The sequence below is a fragment of the Zonotrichia leucophrys genome, chromosome 1, assembly GCF_028769735.1.
Source record: "Zonotrichia leucophrys gambelii isolate GWCS_2022_RI chromosome 1, RI_Zleu_2.0, whole genome shotgun sequence".
Classification (NCBI taxonomy): Eukaryota; Metazoa; Chordata; class Aves; order Passeriformes; family Passerellidae; genus Zonotrichia; species Zonotrichia leucophrys.
Window position 1 is genome coordinate 4,291,400 of NC_088169.1, and position 20,946 is coordinate 4,312,345.

Sequence of the window (20,946 nt, forward strand, 5' to 3'; positions counted from 1 at the left end):
TGTACAGTTCTAGCAGCCTCCTGAGGAATGAGTTAAGTTCAGCACGAACTGAACCTTAGAGGAACTGAACCAGCAGGAACTGAAGCTTAATTTCTGTGCTAGGATTGAAACTGTGTTCCCTGTGGGTGACACCATGGGGGAAAATCCCCCTGGCAGGGTGGGACAGCAGTGACAGAACTTCCCTGAGACCTGGGAATGGAGTGCTATGAGCATCCCGCCAGAACAATGGGAATCACCTCTCTTAAAAGGAATCTGGCCACCATGGGACCATTACAGGTGGTCCTAAAAAGCCGGATCCTACCAAAAGTTGGACATGGATGTGGTAGAAAGTGGGGAGAAGCAAAAATATAGGCTATGAATTAGCACAAAGGATAATTTTTCTAACTTAAATTCTGCCATATTCTGTTTCTTATATTTGAAGAATGGAGGATCCATGAAGTCTCATATTTCTGTATTTTTTCCTACATTTTCAGAATAAAAAACCAGAAAGTTTTGCCTAATTATGCCTGTAGAATACTACAGACACAACAATTAAACAGTGTGAAATTGGATCCTTGCTTGCCCTTTATCTTGGCCAGAGAACAGACTGCAGTGGAGAATCTTTTCCATTTTTCACACATTAATCATATTTGTGGTTTGAAACATCCCAGGCAAATACTGTCCTTAGGGCTCAAAATATTTAAAGAGGAAATGCTTTTTGTTCTATACAGAGGCAGCAGAAGTTTTAAAAGCTTCTGCCTTAGCAAAGCAAACTGAACAGTGCAAGAGGCAGCAAATCTTCATTTTATAATACGTCAGGCTTGTATAAGCGTTATGTTTGTAATAAAAATATGCACAATACAACCAACAGAATTAATTATTTTTCCTGTTGGTGACTTAAACACCAAAGCAGTGTTCTTGTGTAAAGGACTGGTGTTAACCTGTCTAAAGTCTATTGCATGGATTTGTTCTCGGCAATAAAATACAATCAGCAAAGAATGCAGCCTCCCCATAAATTTACCTTTAGCCCCGTCCTTTTCTCTTTCTATTCACTGATGCCTGAAAACTGAGTTTGCCTTTCTGCTTGAATAGCAGACTTTTAGCAAAGTTCTTTTGCAGCCAGGGCTGTGAGTGATGGATGAAGTTTTTAGGGCTCCATACCTGCAGCTACAGCACTTGCTACTGATGGTGGCAGAGCAGATGATAAAGACACAGGTCTTTTATTTATTCTCCTCCTCACCCTAATTTAAGGCCTCTCCCTCTGTCAGCTACTTCTCTCTGCCAGCAGTGAATCAAACAAGAACTTCCCTGGATATATTAAGTGTATCTGCACAGCAGTGTTGGCATTTGAGCAGCTCTGCAGCAGGCTGGATTCACTGCAAAGCAGCTCTGAATAAAACAGCTTTTTTAGCTCACAATCCATCTCAGAATAAAAGATAACAAAGCATTTTTGTTAGAAATAAAGCTGAGGGAGTGTGTCCTATATTAAATATCTCCTGAGGGCTTGCATTTGTTTAAAAATGTCCAATTGGGCTTCTGGAAACTGAGCCCCCAGTGTGATCCCTGCCTCACTCAGCACATGGGGCTGATAGAGAAGATCTCTGGAAGCCACAGCTCCTGCTGATCAGCAGAGCACTGGGACAGGGACACATATTTATATATTTATATATTATATATTTATATATTTATATATAATATATTTATTTATATATTTATATATTTATATATTTATATTGAACATATTTATACATATATCTGTGTGTGCATATATATATTTCTATGTACACACACCTGCATGAGGGTAACAGCAGGATCATGGAATCACAGAATGCTTTGGGTTGAAGGGACATTAAAGATCATCTGTCCTGGGGGCAGGGACACCTTTCATAATTATCCATGTACACATCAGCAATTAATAAAAAGCACAAAAACCTCCATGTGCCCCTACCTGGGGCTAAGGTATGGTTCCAAGATGGTTCATACATACCCCTGCATAATGAACACCACAAAAATACAGCAGTAAAATTCTGTTCAGGCCAAAAACAGCAAGAAAAAGCAACTGTTCTTGTCATTGTCCATCTCTGAGGTGCTCCAAAAGGTAACCACAAAATGGGAAGCTTTGTCTGTGAGAGACTCACATGGTGGAGAATAATATTTTTAGCTGAGGATGATTATTTTCTTGGGGATGTAAATACAGGGAAAAACGTTGCTAGCAAAGGCCCAGGAAGCAGCACTGCAGCTTTGTGCATGGAAAGTACGTGGAGAAGGCAGCAGCACCATCTGGTGTTCTCTCCAAGCCCCCAGAGAAGTTCCTGATTCCCACTCACAGCTGTCCTCTAAACTCTGACCTCTTTAACCCACTGAATACCATAGAAAAGTAAGAACTAATGAACTAATCACATTTCCAAATGTAATGGAAAATCTCCAGCTAGTTTACATTTAAAGGTGTGCTAAAGATGATTTGGTTTGCTACAATTATGAAATGAATGGATTTAGGAGAAAGTAGTCCCAAAAAATAAATCAGAGAATCAAACAATGGTTTGGGTTGGAAAGGATCTAAAAGACCACCTTGTTCCAACCTCCTGCCTTGGGGACAGGGAAATTTCCCCAAGCCTGAAGTACTTTTGGAAATTTCTGGAACAATATTTTCCTTTCCTATCAAACCAAGATGGCATTTTTTACGTTTGGTGGGAAGTCCTGCTTAAAACTGAAATCCAGACCTTGGATATAACCTAAATCCAAACCTCAGATATAAAATAAATAAGTATCCTTTTCAATCCACATGAAAATAAATATACATGGGTATTTAAAGAGAGCAATTGGCCCTTGTGTTTAAAGATTGCTGAATTTCTTTGTGATTCAGACAGGAAGAAAGATAACCTGATACTCCATTCAAATTTCCTCCTGTCACTTTCTCAGCAAGTAAAAGCACATAGAGCTAGACTGGGCAAATATTCCAGGCATAAATAAGCCTATTCACAAGCAAATATGTTTGTTTGTAAGTCATTATGTTCCTTCACACATGAATACTCAAGGCAAAAAGGCAGGAACTTAGATGGAAGCAGGGTAGATGAATACACGCCTCCAGCTGCAAAAGGGCTCATGCAGCTGGTCCTGGAAAATGGAACTTGGTACATTCCAAACCAACCCAACCTTGAAAAATACTTCATTTCAACTGCATATTTTGAAATGATTTGTGCAATAGGTTTTGAACAAAAATCTGATAGGTGGAATAAACCAAACTCCACTCTCACTTCTCTCTGGAGCTCCAGGATCTCCCTTTGGCCTTGCTCAGGGAGCAAAGGGCAGGAGAGGAAGCAGCAGGGAGAAGATCAAGGGCTGGTATCTGCAAATGCTGTGTGTCAGCCCTGCAGAGAGGGGCTGTGGCACTTACTGTGGGGTAGGGGTGGGAGCAGAACACGGTGTATTTCCTGATGATGCCGTTCAGCTTCAGGGGAGGCAGCCAGGACACAAAAACCGTGGAGGCCGAGGCAGCAGCTGCTTTAACTCCAGCAGGAGGACCTGGAACTGGAGAAGCAAAGCGTGTTAGAGTGGCCCAAGGCAGATATTCCATCATCCCAGTGTAACAGAGGAGTTAAGAGGAAAAGGGGAGTGTGCTGCTTTGGTGGCTGTGCCCCCATGGGCTGAGATGGACACTCGGTGTTAGCGAGCGTGCCAGGGAGAAGGGTTGGGGGAGAAACTCTTCTTCAGAGGGTCCCAAAGCAGAACCTGCCACTTACGGTTAAACTTTTGTGATATATCCCCTCCAGCCTGCATAAAATCACAGAATGAACCCAAAAATGGTTTGGGTTGGAAGTGAACTTAAATATCTTCCAAACCCCTGCCATGGGCAGAGAGACCTTCCACTAGACCAGGTTCCTCAGAGATCCATCCATCCTGGCCTTGGACACTTCCAGGGATGGGGCATCCTCTGAGAAACCTTTGTCAAGGCCTTACCACCCTCACAAGAAAGAACAACTTCTCCAGATCCAACCTAAATTCCCCCTTTCAGCTTGAATCCAAATGCACACATGAAAATATCTTGTCTGTGGTCACAGAAATTGCCAAGCAAGGCTTTATAATATAATAAATGGCCAGCTTTGAACACACAACCCATGCCAAAGTGTTATAAATAATGCACATGTGGACAGTTTAATGGACATCCAGAGCAGAGCTGTGAATTTAATGAAGTGCAGGGTAAATGAGCAGTTTGCACTGCCTGGTGTGACCCATGGCCAGCAAGTGCCACAATGGATGTGTGAGCAGACATCTCCCCTCACAGAGTCCTTGTCCCTCGCCCTGCCCTCAGCAGCTCAGACCTCTCTCTGGCACTGCACAATATCTATTTCTCTAATTACAGCAGCTATCTACATAATACACAATAATACAAAGTTATCACAGAGAAACAGCTAAAAAGCCCCAAACCTCCTGTCTAAAACCAGTGGGAAAAGCTTCAGCTCAGAAATGCTAAAATCTTGCTGTGTAATCTTAACCACATCCCTTTGCAGCCCTGCATTTTGGGAAAGGTTTTGATTTCATGAGCATATGCTGTTTTTCAAACACACATTACACTGTACAATTCTCTCCAGTTTTGGAAACACTCTTTTACTAATGTGAAAAATTGCTAAGATTTATTTTCCTGCATGCTGGAATATCACATTACACACAAGCTTGTATCCAAACAAAACAAGGGCTACATTTAATATCAGAATAATGGGTTTAAAATTTACTGAAAAATAACACCTTGTGTCAAAATATTTGAAAATATATTTTAAAACTGTGAAAATAAATAATTTGAAAGATACTATAGCTCTGTGTGTGCTCCATATTTATGTCACATTATTAAAATAGATATGTTGTATTGATAATTGCTATGTGGGTTATTAAAGTCAAAATGAAACAATTTTCTGGACTTTGTTCTCTACAGAACTACTGCTTTGTGAGGAATCTGATATTTTTCTCTCCTTTCAAGTAAAACTACCAAAATGTTAAAATTTCTAGTGCAATTACCATTGTAATGCTTAATCAGCTTTCTTTACTTTCACAGAAAACAGTTATTGTGCAGCAGAGGTACAAAATCCCTTGTCCTGATATTTGCAGATAAATTCTGAATCTTTGTTTTACCTCAATTAAGCAAGCAGATATTATGCTGCTACAGAACTTTGCCCATAAAGAGAAGTCAGCCGGCCTGGGATCTAAATTTGCTCATCTTCAGTGTAAAAACAATGTGAGGAGACCCTCAATTTTATATCTACATAGGTGGTCCTGGAATATGTGGGAAAATTGACAGGCACCACTCAGTGCAACTTCTTTGAATTTGCATTTTCTATTTATAATGTGCTGAGAGAGCTAATTAGGCATCAAGTGAGAACGTCATGATGATAATTGCATGCAAACCCAGCCCCTCACTGCAAAGGGGCTAATTCAGTTAGCAGCTCTATCCAATGCAGAGTAAATATTGATGCTTGACAGCATCCAACTTGTTATTTATACCCAGCTCATTAGAAATGCTATTTGCTCCTGCTGCTGAGGAGTGAAAGCTGGCTCTCCAGGGTAATTACCTAACCCACAGGAGGATTCCTTTATGGATAGCAATGTTTTCTGGAAATCACTGCAAATAGATGGATGAGGTTAATGCAATTTATTGTTAAATTAGGGTGTGATCTATAGGGACAGGTCTGATGGTAATTGGTCATGGCTGTCGAGTGTTGAGGGATTAACTCAGAATTCATCTGGCATTTTCCAGTCATTGGGCCTATGTGGGAAACATTCCTTGTCATTGCTGTGTTGCTGTTTGGTGTGAGACCAGCACAGAGGGGCCAGAAAGAAACTCAGGAAGACATTTAACAAAAGTTTCAATCCAAGGACCTCTCCATCTCACTGGGTTGGAGTCAGGCAGCAATTTCTGCAGTGTTGCCAAAACTATTCTGAATACTCATTTATTAGTCCTCTTTTTGCTGCACTGCTGGGCTGTGCACATGAAAGCAGTGTGTCACTCCACTGCGTGTGTGGTAGTGTTTACATTTCCTTGGCAGGAATCCTGTAAAATCTCATCTGGTGCTCCACAGATCCCATTGTTCTCTGTCCAGAGGGTAAAGTCATTGGTCAAACCCATCCCCTGGACCTCAAAACAGCTACCTCAGCATCAACTGAAGCATTTCTTACTAAACTGGGTTCCTTGGGCATCTGGAGAAGTTGTGGTTGGCTGTGGCATTCACATTCCCTGAATGTGATTCCTTTGCCCAGAGTTTTTCTCCTGGGAAGCTGAGAAGCCTCAGAGTAAAGGAAAACAATTCTTATCTCATTTGCTTCTCCTGTGTTGTGCTCATGTGGAATGTGTTTGGAGATTGTTCACCCACAGGTGATTGTTCCATTGGATTCTGCTGTGAGTTGTTTTCACTCTTTGGCCAACCACTGCCAAGCTGTGTTGGGACTCTAGAAAAAGTCACGAGTTTTCATTATTATCTTTTTAGCATTCAGTAAGTGTATTTTCTGTATTCTTTAGTATAGTATAGTATTCTTTAATATAATATAGTATAATAAAGTAATAAATTAGCCTTCTGAGAACATGAAGTCAGATGCATCATTCTCTCCCCTCGTTGCTGGACCTGCATTTTCAATAGCTGGGGAATGTGGTGCCTGCCTGATCCCGGAGAAGAAAATCCTGACCCTTGGCAAGCAAATTAAAGGTATTTTCCTCTTATTTTCATTGAATTCTCAGCATTTCAGGCTTCAGTCATTACAAGCCAGCAGTATCAGGAGACCAGAGCTGCCTTATTGAATTCTCCCTGGACCTTTATTTAGCACACTGACTCCCACAGCTCCCAGAAATACAAACTGAATTTGCACAATGCCATAGATCCTTTTTTTTTTCCCCCATAATCACCAGGGCTAAAACTATGGTGAGAAGCTGAGGATTGCTTCTAAACAACTTTGCAGCCTTCCAGGGAGCAGATGTGGCAAATTTAAGATCAAAGATGGCCTCATTCTCCAGCTAGCAAGGCTTTGAAAAACACGGAAATAGCATCCTGCTTTCATGTGGAGGAGAACACTTTGTATTCCTGACAGTGCAAGTGAAATGCTAAAGCAGAGCAGGCAATTATCCTGATACGACAGGGCTGGGAACCAGCATTTAGATGTGCCAGATAATGGGGAGGAGCTCCAGGAACTTTCTCATTCTCCTTTTCATAAGCAGAGAGATTATCACCATTCTTCTTCACAGTACCAAGCAGCAGGGAGGCAAATGCACAGACTGTGGTGCATTTAAAGAGTGATATGGCAAATAAATCAGAAATCCAAGCCTTGTTCTGTAACAGGGTTTTAATTCTGCATGATATGGGACTATTCCATTGCTGGCTGCACTTAGAAAAACCAAAATAAACTCAGCTCCTGACTGCTGCCTGTTTGTTCATGTAAATATTCCACCTATAATGCAGATCTATGCCAGCCAAAACACATCCACACATGAATTTACTCTGAACTGGCCTCATATTAAGCTCACCATTTCTATCAAATTCTGCCAGTTTCCCAGTGGGAACATTTACTATTCTGGGCCTTTTGCTTTTCAGTCAAAAAGATAAAATTGGAGATCTTTACCACTAGAAAAAAAAAGTGCATTAAGGGGTCATCAAGGGCAATTTCTCCTCACAGAGCCCAGTCACCCTCATCAGCTGAACAAACCTAAGCAGAGCTCTGCTCCAAGGAGTACTGAACATGCATCTGGCTGCATGTCATGGTTTGACCAGGAAGAAGTGGGAATTCTGGGAAGCTGTGGTCAAACCAATGAAGGTTTTGGGTTTCATACTGACACCTGGTGTAGCCAGTGGGGTTTGGACACACCTCCGAGAATACACAGGGGTTAAAAGCAGGGCACTGCCCTGGCACTTCCTCTTTGGACATCGTCGGGCGAGGAGTTCAGATCTCTCCCCCGCCCGGCCCGCTGCTGCTGGGCGGGGGAGGGGCCAGCCACGCGGTAGGCCTGGGGCTTGGACAGAGGGGGCTTCGGGGGGGCTTCGAGGATGGAAGGGTGGAAGGTCCCAGAGAGTCAGCCCTCGGGCAGCCAGCCCCCCCTTTCTCCCCCCCTCCCCCCCAGGAGAGCAGCCAGCGAGAAGGGGGAGGAAGACTGCCCGGCCGCAGCGGCAGCGTGTGGGCAGCGTGCGTGGGAGCCGTTCCGGGACCGACAGACAGAGACTGAAAACTTTTAACCCTTTCTTGCATGATTGGGGCCTTACAAAAATGCTAATCCTCCTCGAAGCTGAATAAGAAGGGAGATGAGAGATGAGATGAGATAAGGACTTTTGGCCCGGAGATTGTGGAGATGATTGGATGGGGAGAGATGATTTGGAGTGGCCTTTTGGCTGGACTTTTTCTTGTAGCCATGGACTCAGTTGTTCCTGTGACACAGACTGCATTTAGGGGGAGGCAGTGCCTCAGAACCAGGAGGGTTCATCGTGGGGACCCCTCGGCCCCAGGGGGTTGGAAAAATATGGGGGGACAGATGTCCCAAAGCAGAGACTGTGCCTTTTTGGAGTGAGACAAGGCATCCTTAAAAGACAGCCCTAGAAGCAGCTCTGGTCCATGCACAGTGGTGAGAGCACTGAGCATGGAAGGAACATGTCACAAGCGGCAAATGGACTTTCCGGGCGGTGCCGAAGTGACAAGGAAGCATCCGAGGTTTTCAGTGTGTTTCCAGAAGCCTATGGAACAAGAAGGACTCCTTTTCCTCTTCATGAACTGCAGTTTGAGTATACTAAAGTGTCGTGCCGGGCTGGGCAGTTGGTATTTTTGAGAGAATGTATTGGATTGGGAAAGTCAGGGAGTGGGGAGGAGGAAAAGTGGTTTTGTAAGGTTTTCAATTTTTTTTTTCTTTTCTTTATAGTCTCTCCCTATTTCCCTGTAGTTTAAGTAATAAAGTGGTCTTTATGTTTAAGTTAGAGCCTGTTTTGCTTATTCCTGGTCACATCTCACAGCAGACACCAGGGTGAGGCATTTTCATGGGGCACTGGCTCTGTGCCAGGCTCAAACGATGACACTGCATTTCTGCTTAATCATTTCAGAAAAATTGTAAAGCTTGCCAGATGCTGTCTGTGCCTCTCATGCCCATGGTGAGGAAGCTTGGTGTCCAGGGAGAGGAAGAAGAGAGAAATCCCTTTGCATTCAGCAGAGTGGGGCTGGCAGAGGGATTTGGGATTATTTTCCCTTCCTTCCTGCTGCAGCTTTTGCCTGGCTCTGAGTGCCAGAGAGCTGGAAGCACAGCACTGCTGCTAAAACCCTCCTGTGGCACTGCCAGCCCAGATGCCACCTCTGACAGACACCCAGAGCAAATTCCCAGCTGCAGGAAGCTCTCCTGGCATGGGGGCTCTGGGGTCTGTGTCCTCCCAAGGTCAGGGCACTGCTGCCAGCCAAGGTGCTTTGTCATGTTCCAGGCTTGGTCAGGCAGCAAATTCTTTATTTCAACCATAGTTTGCTCATGTTGCATTTGCAGCACAGGAGCAGAGAGGGAATCTGTGACACACACTCCCTCTTGCTGCAAAACAGAGAAGCCTTTCAAACTGCATTTTGATCACAGCAGGGAAAAGAATTGGAAGAGCTGCTTTAATTTTTAATGGTTTATTAAAGCAAGTCTCCAGGTGAAGAGGATGAGCAGCTTATTAGAAACTGTAAAGTGGAAAAGATAATGGACAAAACCAGAATGAATTTTTAAAAATTGGACATTTCTTCTTGCATTATTTTTCTACCAGGAGGAACTCAGAAAGAGCAGCATTTTTTCTGAAGTCAGCTCTCAGAAAAGGGGGGAGAAAATGCTGGATAAACCCCCTAAATATGATCACATTGAAAGGAAAGCTCATTTCTTGAAAGCTCTTTTCCTATTATTTGCTTGAGTTGTTCCCATTTCCTTTGCTGATCAGCAGCAGTGTCTGACCTCTGGTGTCTAAAATCAGTATCAAACATTACAAAAAATCAAAGTATCAAGGCATTCCATCCAGGATTCACTTGCTGAGTTACCCTTAGAGATATCAAGCCTGCTGAAGAAATTCTGGGTTGATGTCTTTAACTGAACACCAACAGAGAAGTCACAGGAGGCCCCAGCTGGCTTTTCCAGCAGCAGAGGAAAATGCTGCAACATTGATTTTACAAAGAAAAGTTTCCTCTCATGTAAAAAAAATGAAAAAAAGAGAATGGAATTAATGATCAGATATGGCCTCATAGCAATAATGATGTGGAGGGCTTGGCAGCCACTTAAAAATATCCCAGATTTTCAGATTTTATTAGAACAGGGTGGAATATCTTGTGTCATAATTGTAGCCAGAGAAGGTCCAGTTCTAAGCTCTGTTAGGATTCCAATTAATTTATTTCACATGCCAAGGAAATGCTTAAACTCACTTCAGGGCAGAATCTTTTAAGTGCACTGGAATTAGTCCTACTGAAAAATCCTCTACAGAATATTTTTCTTAGAAAATGACAGTAGAAATGTCCCTTCCTCTGAGGAATGAGGCACCTGTTTGGTGCACAGTTTGCCAGTGTGAATGCTCTTTTCCTCTTTAACTTCCACAGCCTTCAGGATGTTTAGATCCAGGATTTTGGGTTTGGCTTATGCTTAACAGCAGGGCTCTGTATATTCCACTCAAAACCTTTCCTGCCCTTAGTAAAAAGATGTGAAGCTGAAGCTGAATATGAAATAACTGTATTTTCTGGAACACCTTTCCACTTAGTTTCCTGGACAAAAGATTTAATGAATACAACCAGTGTGAGGCATCAGAAAATCTCTGGAAAGTTTCATCAGGCTGTCCCAGGGCGAGTTATTGCTGAGCTGCAGGAGGAGTAAAGGTGAGAGATGAGCTTTGCACAGCTCCAAACACAGTCTGAGCAATGTGCTCCCCTCCCCAGGGCCTGTCTGATCCCAGGATGGAGACAGCAAAAGAGCCACCACCAAGAACTGGGATGAGCAAATGAGGCTGGGCTAGGGGGAAGAAAAGACAAAGATGATGACAGAGATGATGGAGGAGATGGAGGAGAAGGAGAAGGAGAAGGAGAAGGAGAAGGAGAAGGAGAAGGAGAAGGAGAAGGAGAAGGAGGAAGAGAAGAAGGAGAAGGAGGACAAGGAGAAGAAATATTTGAGGCTTCTGACATGAACCAGATATCCCAGCCTGCCCCCAAGCTCCTGGAGCATTGTGGGACATTACTCCTGGCTCCTGGTGGATTAAATCCCATTCCCAAGGCTCAGGGCTGACAGCCTTTGTGTTCAGAGAAAATTCAGGTTTGCTATGCTGGAATCTACTTGACAAAAAGTAACTTGAAAATGCAGCATGTGTTTTGCAGTTCTCTTACATTACAGATTTTACATTTTAGATCTTTTTTCATTGAAATAAATCCATCTATTTCCAAGCACTGGGTGCCCCAAGAGCATCTGAGTCAGGACCTGGGTGCTCCAAAGTAACTGTTAAAGGACTTTAGGCTGATATCAGGATGTTCAGTGTTTGAGACACACAAGTCTAGAGCTGAGCAATTTTCATTTACTGCATCCCCTGGATACAGCTACAGCTGGGCCAGGTGACCTTACAATGTATGGAAATTTTAGTATGAGTCCCTTAATATTTAATTGGAAAAAAATTAATAACTTCATTCACATAATTTTTTATTGGGGAAAAAGCACAGAATTCATCAAGTCAGTTAATTTTCTGAACCTGCTCTCTTGTCACTTTTGTAAATCTTATTACAAATAAAAAATTGGCATGTATATTCATATATTCATGAGTGACCAACAAAGTGAATGTACAAGAAAGGAAAATCCATTGACTAATTTCCTTGAAAACATATTGTATAACTCACATGAGAATTTAAAAATTAAACATTATTCAAGTAACCTCATTGAGAGGACTGTGGGCATTTTTATCTGTACCATAAAAAGTCTTGATCCAGTTTTTCAAAAGCATTTAGGGGATCAAAAAATACATTTGTACATCTCATTGTATTTTCAAGGCATTAAAACAGGTTAGGGACAAAACCTCCCCTGAATTTGGAATTTTAGTGCTCCAGAAATAGATCAGTGCATGGCATCCTACTGAGGCAACCTGAAGTGATTATAACAGTTACAATAAAGTGATTATGGGATCTCACGTGTCAGTGTCTGTGGATGATTAAAAGTTTCTTAAACTTTCAGCATGAGGAATTGAATTTTCTATGCTTTGGTCTAGGAAGAAAGGTAAGACATTTTTGTTCTTTATTTTGCTTTTGAAGGAAGAGATATTTGGAGGATTTATATACATATATGTATATGTGTGTGTGTGTGTGTATATATATATATATGTATAGTGAAAAAATATTCATAGTGGGATCTAAGTAATATAAGATAGTTCCAGAAGAGTCTCTCCTTCTTTCCCCATTTTCATAGAATATCAGAATGGTTTGGAAAGGACCTTAAAGATCATCCAGTGCCACCCCTGCCATGGCAGGAACACCTTCCACTCTCCCAGGCTGCTCCAGCCCCAGTGTCCAACCTGGCCTTGGGCACTGCCAGGGATCCAGGGGCAGCCACAGCTGCTCTGGGAATTCCATCCCAGCCCCTGCCCACCCTGCCAGGGGAACAATTCCTCATTGCCAAGATGCCATCTAGTACTACTCTCTGTTAGTCTGAAGCCATTCCCCATTGTCCTGTCATTCCAGGCCATTGTGAAAATTCTGTTTTCATCTTTCTTGTCAGCTCCTCCAGGCCCTGAGGCCTTTTGTTCACTCCTGTGCAGGTGAGCAATGCCAGCTGTGCCAGCCTTTCCTGCCAGCAGAGCTGCTCCATCCCTCTGCTCATCCTGGAGCCTCCTCTGGGCTCTGCAGCAGCTCCAGCTCCTCCCTGTGCTGGGACAACCCAGGGCTGAATTTTCAATCTCTGCAGGCCTGAGACATGTCTTTACATAAAATATTTGCCTGAGACAAACAGACATTTCCTGGAAGCAGGAATGGAAGGTGCTTTCACTCCTTACCATCCTCCTTAGTGCGGGTGAAAATCTGCTCGCTCCTCACTCCATCCCCAGCCCGGGTGAAAGCCAACACCTGGATGCTGTAGTTGGTGTATTTTTCCAAACCATCCAGCTCCAGGGATGGCTGGGTAGTAGTGACATTCTTTATCTCTCCCAGCTCTATAAAATAAAATGAAATAAAAAGGAAGTGGAGTTATTGCCAACTTCACTCTTCTTCCGGGTGTTGATACCTGCTGTGGAAATCTTGGGTGTCCCAGACAAGGAATACTTCATTATTACAGAACAGCAATGATTTGTAATGAATTACAATTAATTCATTTATGTCCTGACCTCTTACCACTTGAAGCAGACCCATTTTTCATTTCAAACTTTTTTTTTGTTGCAATTTAAAAAAAAATATAAGATGAAGAGAACTGAAGAAATTCTACAAGTAATGAGATTTTTCATAAAGAACAGATAGCAAGAAGAGATTATTGTGAAACATCCCCTAAAGAAAAAAAATGGGAACATTGGTTATCTTTATAAAGATTTTCTGGTTATGAGAAAGACCATTTCTCATAAGGAAAATGAAGAAAATGTCCCCTTTATTTTAAAATATGCAGCAAGTGGTGCTGCAAAGCACTTGATAGCAGCAATAGTGGCTTACAATCGATTTAAACACAGTAAAATCAGATTTACTTGCAGAAAGATGATGCACTTCATATTAATCTCTTTTTTTTTTGAAGCAAGCTAAGAAGTACAACCCATATGGCAAAAAGAAAAAAAAAAACTTTACACATATTTAGGACAGCAAATAAAGTTGAATAAATCAAGAAAATCCAGTTTTAAGCATGGTATGAACATAATTTTTTCGTCATGTTGTGAGACAACACATAGGAGCTTAGATGTGATAATATCCACACAGGATCTGATCCAAAACTACAGGCGTCACTGTAAACATTTCATTTTATGCCCTACATGTTTACATTTTTTTCTGTATGCTTCTCATACATTTTTAATCTTTATTTTTAAAGGACTTGGTTGATTTCCAAATATTTTTGAGGCTACCATTACCAGCAGTGACAATGGGCCTCTGGGTCACATTTCCACTCTAAATTCCCCTTTCCACACTAACAGAGGCCAGGATTTGCACAATTGCAGGTTAGGGTGAACTGTGGTTCTGCTGGATGAAAGGAAAGAAGGGAGACAGCTGTGAAAAATCCACAGGGCAAATAGGAATAAAGTCATGTGCATCTCAAACCTACTTATTTGTTTAATTTACAAAAAAGGGCCATACGTGGAATTATCATCATGCAATAAATTACAGATTAGGAAAGCATCACAATTTTCCTTTGATTCTTTCACTCAGTCTCTGCTCTGGAGCCTATTTCCCCAGGAATTATGCTAAGACTACAAAAACACAATAGGAAAAGCTGGCATGGAAATAACAAGCTTTTCCCAGAGACATTTCCTTCTTTTGCCCTCAGCAAAAAATTTTGCCATCTCTTTTCCTCAGGAGAGGAAATGCATCCTGTCAAAATATAAGTGATAGCATATTGAGCAGGCAAAGAGATAACCAACAAAATTATAGTGAAAATCAGGTTTGGGCTGGTTTGTTCTAGATCCATGTCACCATTCTTAAAAAAAAACCTCAAAAGTCCATTAAAAAACTCAAAATCCATTCTGGACTCTGTACCTGAGGTGAAATTTGCTCAGGTTGTGTTGGGTTTGCAACATGGGAGTTTTGCAAACCCATGGTGGGAGCCTTCGCTGAGGTTGCTCCAGGCAGCTTTGCTGCTCTGTTCAGCCTCTAGGAAAACCTGCTCCCTCACAGATAGAGAAAGTTTTCTCTAAATCAAAAAGAAAAGGGAGTCAAATGCCTTCACACCAGAGAGAAAATGATATAAAGGCCACATACAGCTTTTTCCTTGGTAATTGGTGTTTCTCACCTCCATCCAAGAGGTTGGCCCAGTAGATAACCCTGAATCCCTGCAGGATCCCATTCAGGGTTTCCTTTGCCAGTGTTGACCAGGAAATGGAGATGGTTTCTGGGGACGTGGCAGTGGCTTGCACATTCCCTGGAGGGCAGCTGGGCACTGCAATAAGAGATTCACCATTTTAACACAATGAAAACAACTCAATATTCATCTTTAGCTAACCTCTATTTTTCCCTCTATCCCACCACACAATATTTAATTACCATTACACAATTTAACAATGCAAATCCTTTATTCTTGCTGCAATTCACATGTTTCTGCAAGTGCAGCTGTTTTCCCCGGAATGACTTTTGATGTACTGTTTCCCTTCTTGCTGACTTGTCTTTTAATAGGTTTTTTATTGTTTCTTTTGAAATATAATTGTGTTCTGACACTGCAATGTGTAGAACATTCTGTAAGCAATTTAAATATATTTTTTAAAGTTTGCAGCCAAATTTGCACCTTTTTGGACAATTCTGATGTCCCTTTAATTTGGTGGAGGGAGAAAAAATGGGCACATCTTTAAAAAAACATAAGAAAAATGGTCATAATATTTTTTTGCTGATATTTAACAAAAACAGGGAAAAATCAAACAAATCTAAGGCATTTTCTGTTGGCCACTTAGTGTCAAAGCAATACAGCAGTATTAGTAACTGGCATTGCTTTTAAAGCTTGTGGCATATTTAATTCTAAGAGGGACTCAAAATTGAGTGACAACCAAAAAATTTCCAAGAAAAGCAAGCATGCTGGATTCTGAAGGAAAAAAAAAATTTATTATAGTATAAAATATATATTTGTGTGAGCATGCTGCCTTTTGAGGTCTTGCAGCAAGCTGAGCCTAGGAACATTTAGAGTAAAAAAAAGCTATCGGTCTTTCATGAATAGCCTGCGTCAAAATCTGTGGCTCTTGAGGATTTTAGATGTGTGAGATTCCATTTTGTCGATGTAGAAGTCAGATTCCAAGCTGGCACTGGTTTCAGGACACTGATGTTGATTTACAGTAGGTGAAAATCTGACTTGCATGGCCTTTAGGATTATTTGTTGTTATACTCCTCTAAAATACTGAACTTTTTGTTTTGGATATGGGATCATTCTCTTTTTCCACTAGAGGACTCCCTCTCATTGTTTGAGAAGTACTTTTATGCAGTTAGGAAAAAAAAAAAATCTATATTGTTCCTTGGATTAGAGAGGGTGAATTTTGCCTGAAACAGCAATGATTTTTCTGTCACTGGATATCCTTGAAAAAACACACATCTCTCTTAAGATACAAGACAGTGCAGTACAAGAGCTCTGGTTACACAGCAGATTCATTTGGAAACAGCAGTAATCCAACAAAAAATACAATATTGCTTCACCTTTCACAGCTTCACTTCTCAAAACTATGATGAGATCACTCTGGAGCAACGATGAGATCACAATAGTTGCAAATATGTGAACACCAGAGCATTTGGCTCCTTAATGAAACTTTTGGTCTCAGTCAACATCATTCACAGCAGGATATATCACATTAGCAGAGTTATTTTTATTTACCTGGTGAAATAAATTCCCCCTTGCAATGAAAATCAGACAAGCTCATTGAGCAGGCACCTTCCTACCTAAAGACTGGTCTTTTATCATCCCTACTTTCATCAGCACTAATCAAACAATAAATGCAACAAGATAAAAAAAATTAAGAAATACGAAAATAAGAATAAGAATAAAAATAAGAACAAAAAAGAGGAAATAAAAGAATGAAATTAAGAAAAATAAAAATAAAATTAACAATATGTCCCATGAGAGTCGTTTGCCAAGGACCCACCGTCCTCAAGAGTTGTGGTGATGATTTCCTGAGAAGAAGGTCCGATCCCAGCCCGGTTACAGGCCTGCACCACCATGCCATACTGGGTGAATTTTTTCAGGTTATTCAGGGTATAAACCTCACTGTCCCCCGTGGTGTCAATGCTGATGATGTTGAACTGGAAATTTCCCCCCGCGCTGTACTCCCGATATCCTATCTGGTACCCACGGATGATTCCATTCTGCAAATGCTTCTTTGGAGCCTGAACAGAAAATGGAAAGTTATATATAATGTGCACACATCCAAAGTCAAGTTGTTTTCCCTAAAATTACTGAAAAGTAAAAAAAAAAGTTTAACTTTTCTTTTTTTCCCTACTGAATGCAAGTCTATTTCTAGGCAACAATTCAGAAATACTTCCTGCACGTGAAACAACAACTTTTTTAAATATAAATTTCAGGTGTGTCTTTTTCAAATCTGTGCTGAAAGACCTTTAAATGGTTCATGCACAGAAAAATCCAATACAGAGACACTTTTGAGTGTGACTTTAGGATGTTTTGTTCTCTTTTCAGGTGAATCAATCCAAGCTGATTTGATAAGGGTATATTTGCATTCCAGGCCACCATTCACTACTAATTGTTTTTGCCAGCAGCCCCCACCATTCACTGGACCTTTAGGAAGGAATTTATTGATCTGTGCAAGGCAGTCACAGGAGTTTATTCAGTCCCATGCATTAGGAAAATTTTATTCTGTGCTTTGAAATATGCTTCTGTTCATTCAGTGTGTAGTGTGGAAAGATGATTAGATAATGAGTGCAGAAGGCAACAATGATTTGGGAAGCAGGGATTTGCATACTGAATAGCTGCAATGTATCTGGCATTCAGGGACATGGACAGCACAAAATGGTTGGCCATCATTATGTGCCACATTTCTCAGTGCAAGGTTCCCTGCTCCTGACTACTGGAAATCATTTGTGTGCTCTGCAATATAAAATGTGATCCAGTGCAAAGCAGAGATTTTCAGCTCAGGGGAAAAGCCTGTCAGTGACAGCAATACCCACAAAAATTATATTTAAATAGTAATGGACTAATTTCCATATATGATGATGTTCCCGCCTGATCTTGTATATATACAAGGCATAATCAGTATATATATTTTAAGTACTAAGTATATGGATTTTACTATATATATATATTTTATAAACTGTGCATTTTAAGGCACAGTTCTTAATCCAGGAGCAAAAATCTCTTTGCAATCCTCCACACCTCTTTCAAACTCCCAACAGATGCCCTCAAGCTCATCTGTCCAACTGCCCCACAAAAAAGGTCTTTGTGACGCAGTTTATCAGCAACAGGTAGGAGTGGCAGAAGCAGCAACTTCTGTTACTTCTACATCCCATTAAATCTCCTGAGAAACAGATTCTCAAGACAAACACTCATTTCTGCCACAGGACCTGCCTGTTTTGGGGAGTTTATACTCCACTAAAAATAACAAAAGCAGGGTGAAGTTTGCGTTTTATCCACTACCATCAAAACCATTGCTCTGTAACCCCCTCTCAAATTTAAAAGGTGTGTCACTGTATGCAACTGATTGACTGAATAATCTCTTCATATGTTTTTTTCCTCCCTCTTGCCTGAGAAACAGACACAGAACTTGAAGTGATGACATAATTTCAATTCCCACTGTATCACTTTGATCAGATGTAGCTGATACAATCAGCAGATTCAGATCTTGAGATCCTTATAAGTCACATGGCAGGGATAACGATTGTGTTTTGGTAATCTAAGAGTATAAAGTGTGTCCTGTTTGAATATTTCTCAGGGTTTTTTGGTCAAAAACTCCTCAACTGCTTTAGAAGAATACAGGTCATTTTATTATCAGAGCCCTTTGTAAGTGCATTACATATTCTGGATAATTCCATGGCTTTGTGATATTTGAGTGTTTGCAGAAGGAGGAACCTTTAAGCTGGGGTTGGGAACTAAGGTCAGATTTTTGTTGTTTGAGTTCAGATAAATTCATAGAATCACTGAATGGTTTGGGTTAGAAGGGACCTCAAAGCCCATCGAGAGCCACCCCTGCCATGGCAGGGACACCTTCCACTGTCCCAGGCTGCTCCAACCCCAATGTCCAACCTGGCCTTGGGTAGAAAATTGAGTGAAACAACTTAGTGTTCTTGGGGAAAAATATTGTGAACCTTGTTCTGTGTCAGTAGCCATAGAACATTATGAAAAATTAAGTTTCAGTCCATACACTTTCTGCTTTTCTCACAGAATTCAATACTTTAAAACAGGGTATCAACGACTTTCGTCAAGTATGACATTCTGTAGTTTTGTGTGTGTGTAAATAGGAATAAAGAGGAAAAGGAATATTCCCCACATCTAAATTTACCTAATGTAAAGTACTGCATGAAAAAGTGAATATTTTCATGCTCTTTTCTAAATGAGTATTCCTGTTTAATTCCCATCATCTCTGCACCAGTTTAAACAACAAAGAAATGCTGAGTTTTATTTACCAGCTCAGTCTGAAACCCCAAGTCTTATGTGGACACACAGATATTGGATTAAACAAATCACAGACCAACACAACTTTGCTTAACTGGGATTTTCCAAGAGTGGACTAAGTCAAAACTTTAAATGAAGATTTACAGCTGCAGCAAGCTGCAGAAATGGGATTTCATACAAGATGAAAGATAATCAATGTGGTATTCCCTGCTCCTTTTGCTGTTATTGACACTGTGTTTTAATAAAGTTTGCCAGCTTTAAATATAACCATGGTTTGCACCACAATCCTGTTTGTTCAATGTCATCATAGCCTTTCATGGCTAAAGCTCCACATGCCTCCAAAATAAAAACTACCAAGGTCAGGTTCTTTTCTTGTGTTTTGGCTTCCATGACAACAGGGGACTGATCTCTTCTTTATTTTTAATTACATTTTGTTAGACACAATGAGTGCCTTCTGCACAGCACTGTAGCGACCTACCCAAAAGTTAGGATTCAGCATGGAACCAAACTGGATTATGTCTGTGGGACCATCTTAAAGTTCTTTTTTGAGTAATGAACCAAAACTGCTCTGACCTGGAGAACACTGCAGTAAGTCAAGGGAAGTAAAGTGGCTTGCTCCTGGTTTGGGACTTCTCAGCAGGGAAAAGAAGATTTTTAAATCAGCTTAGAAGCTGTCAGTCAGGAAATAACTCTTCAAGTAAAGGTAGGACAACACAAGTTCTAACCTTGCTCAGTGACTTCACCTTAAACTCATTCCAAATTGTGAAAATCCATCTCTCCCTTCAGCTCATGAGACCAGGCTAATGAAGTATGTATTCACTATATAACTTGTTTCTGTGAGTATCTTGCTATATTATATACTGAACTTTGTTTGACAAGGATTCTCAGATCAAATTCTAAACACAATTTTGAGAACACAAGCCCAGCACCTCACTTGATATCCTTCAATATCAGACAACATCCAGAGCCCAGGACACCTTCAGTTGTACTTCAAGTGTCCTTGAAGTACAAATTGCTATATTTTAGGCAGTTATTAAAATATAGGGATGAGAATTCTGTTTGCCCTGTAGCTGCCTATTCACATCTGCATCTATCAAATTTGATGGCAGAACTTCACAAATTGCAGCTATAAATTCCAGCAATGAGCCAGTGGTGCCCATCTTCTCTTGCTGCTTTTAAAAACATCCCCCAAAGTGAACTTTCTGAAAAAGCAAACAAAGCCTTTCAATCTGCCCACCCATGAATCCATAAAAACAAATTCAGGCGTAGAAACTTGAAGATTACAGTTGACTTGATCACACAGTCACAGTTAAGTGCTTTTAAAAAGGAAACAAACTATTAAAAATTTATTTCAGTTGTTGAGAATCACTGTGCACCCCTGCATGGCTTCAAAAACTACTTGGTTTGCTCTACTGACTTTGTGTGGATTTAAATTCATGTCTTTAAGTTCATTCTTGTGAAGTTTTGGTTTTGGAAACCATTTGGTTTATACTGATATAAATTTATTGGATTATACTGATATAAATTTATTGGTTTATACTGATATAAATTTAAGAAGTGGACAAGATCCAAGCATCAGCATTGCAGATTCAGAAGAGGTTCTGAATCTGCCTTTTAACTAACTGGCTTAAACCTACAATCTATTCATTATTGTGCAATAAATAACCAATCACCCATAGTTATTTGGTAAATAAGCAGAAACTCACTGCTCCTGACTTTCTGAATAATCCATATAATAAGACAAAAGCCACATCACCCACATTTGC

The 20,946-nt window shown here is 40.8% G+C and overlaps 1 protein-coding gene across 4 annotated transcripts in view; it reads right to left on the minus strand.

The window, feature by feature from the left end:
* The window catches only part of DSCAM (DS cell adhesion molecule), a 472,834-nt gene that overhangs the window by 79,004 nt on the left and 372,884 nt on the right, over positions 1-20,946 (minus strand). For all 4 annotated transcript variants that reach the window (XM_064705508.1, XM_064705527.1, XM_064705537.1 and 1 more), the window contains exons 17-20: positions 16,704-16,944; positions 14,879-15,025; positions 12,954-13,109; positions 3,374-3,507 (exon numbers count right to left, since the gene is read on the minus strand). In XM_064705508.1, coding sequence (XP_064561578.1) covers positions 3,374-3,507; positions 12,954-13,109; positions 14,879-15,025; positions 16,704-16,944 — 678 coding nt within the window. The remainder of the gene's footprint in view (positions 1-3,373; positions 3,508-12,953; positions 13,110-14,878; positions 15,026-16,703; positions 16,945-20,946) is intronic.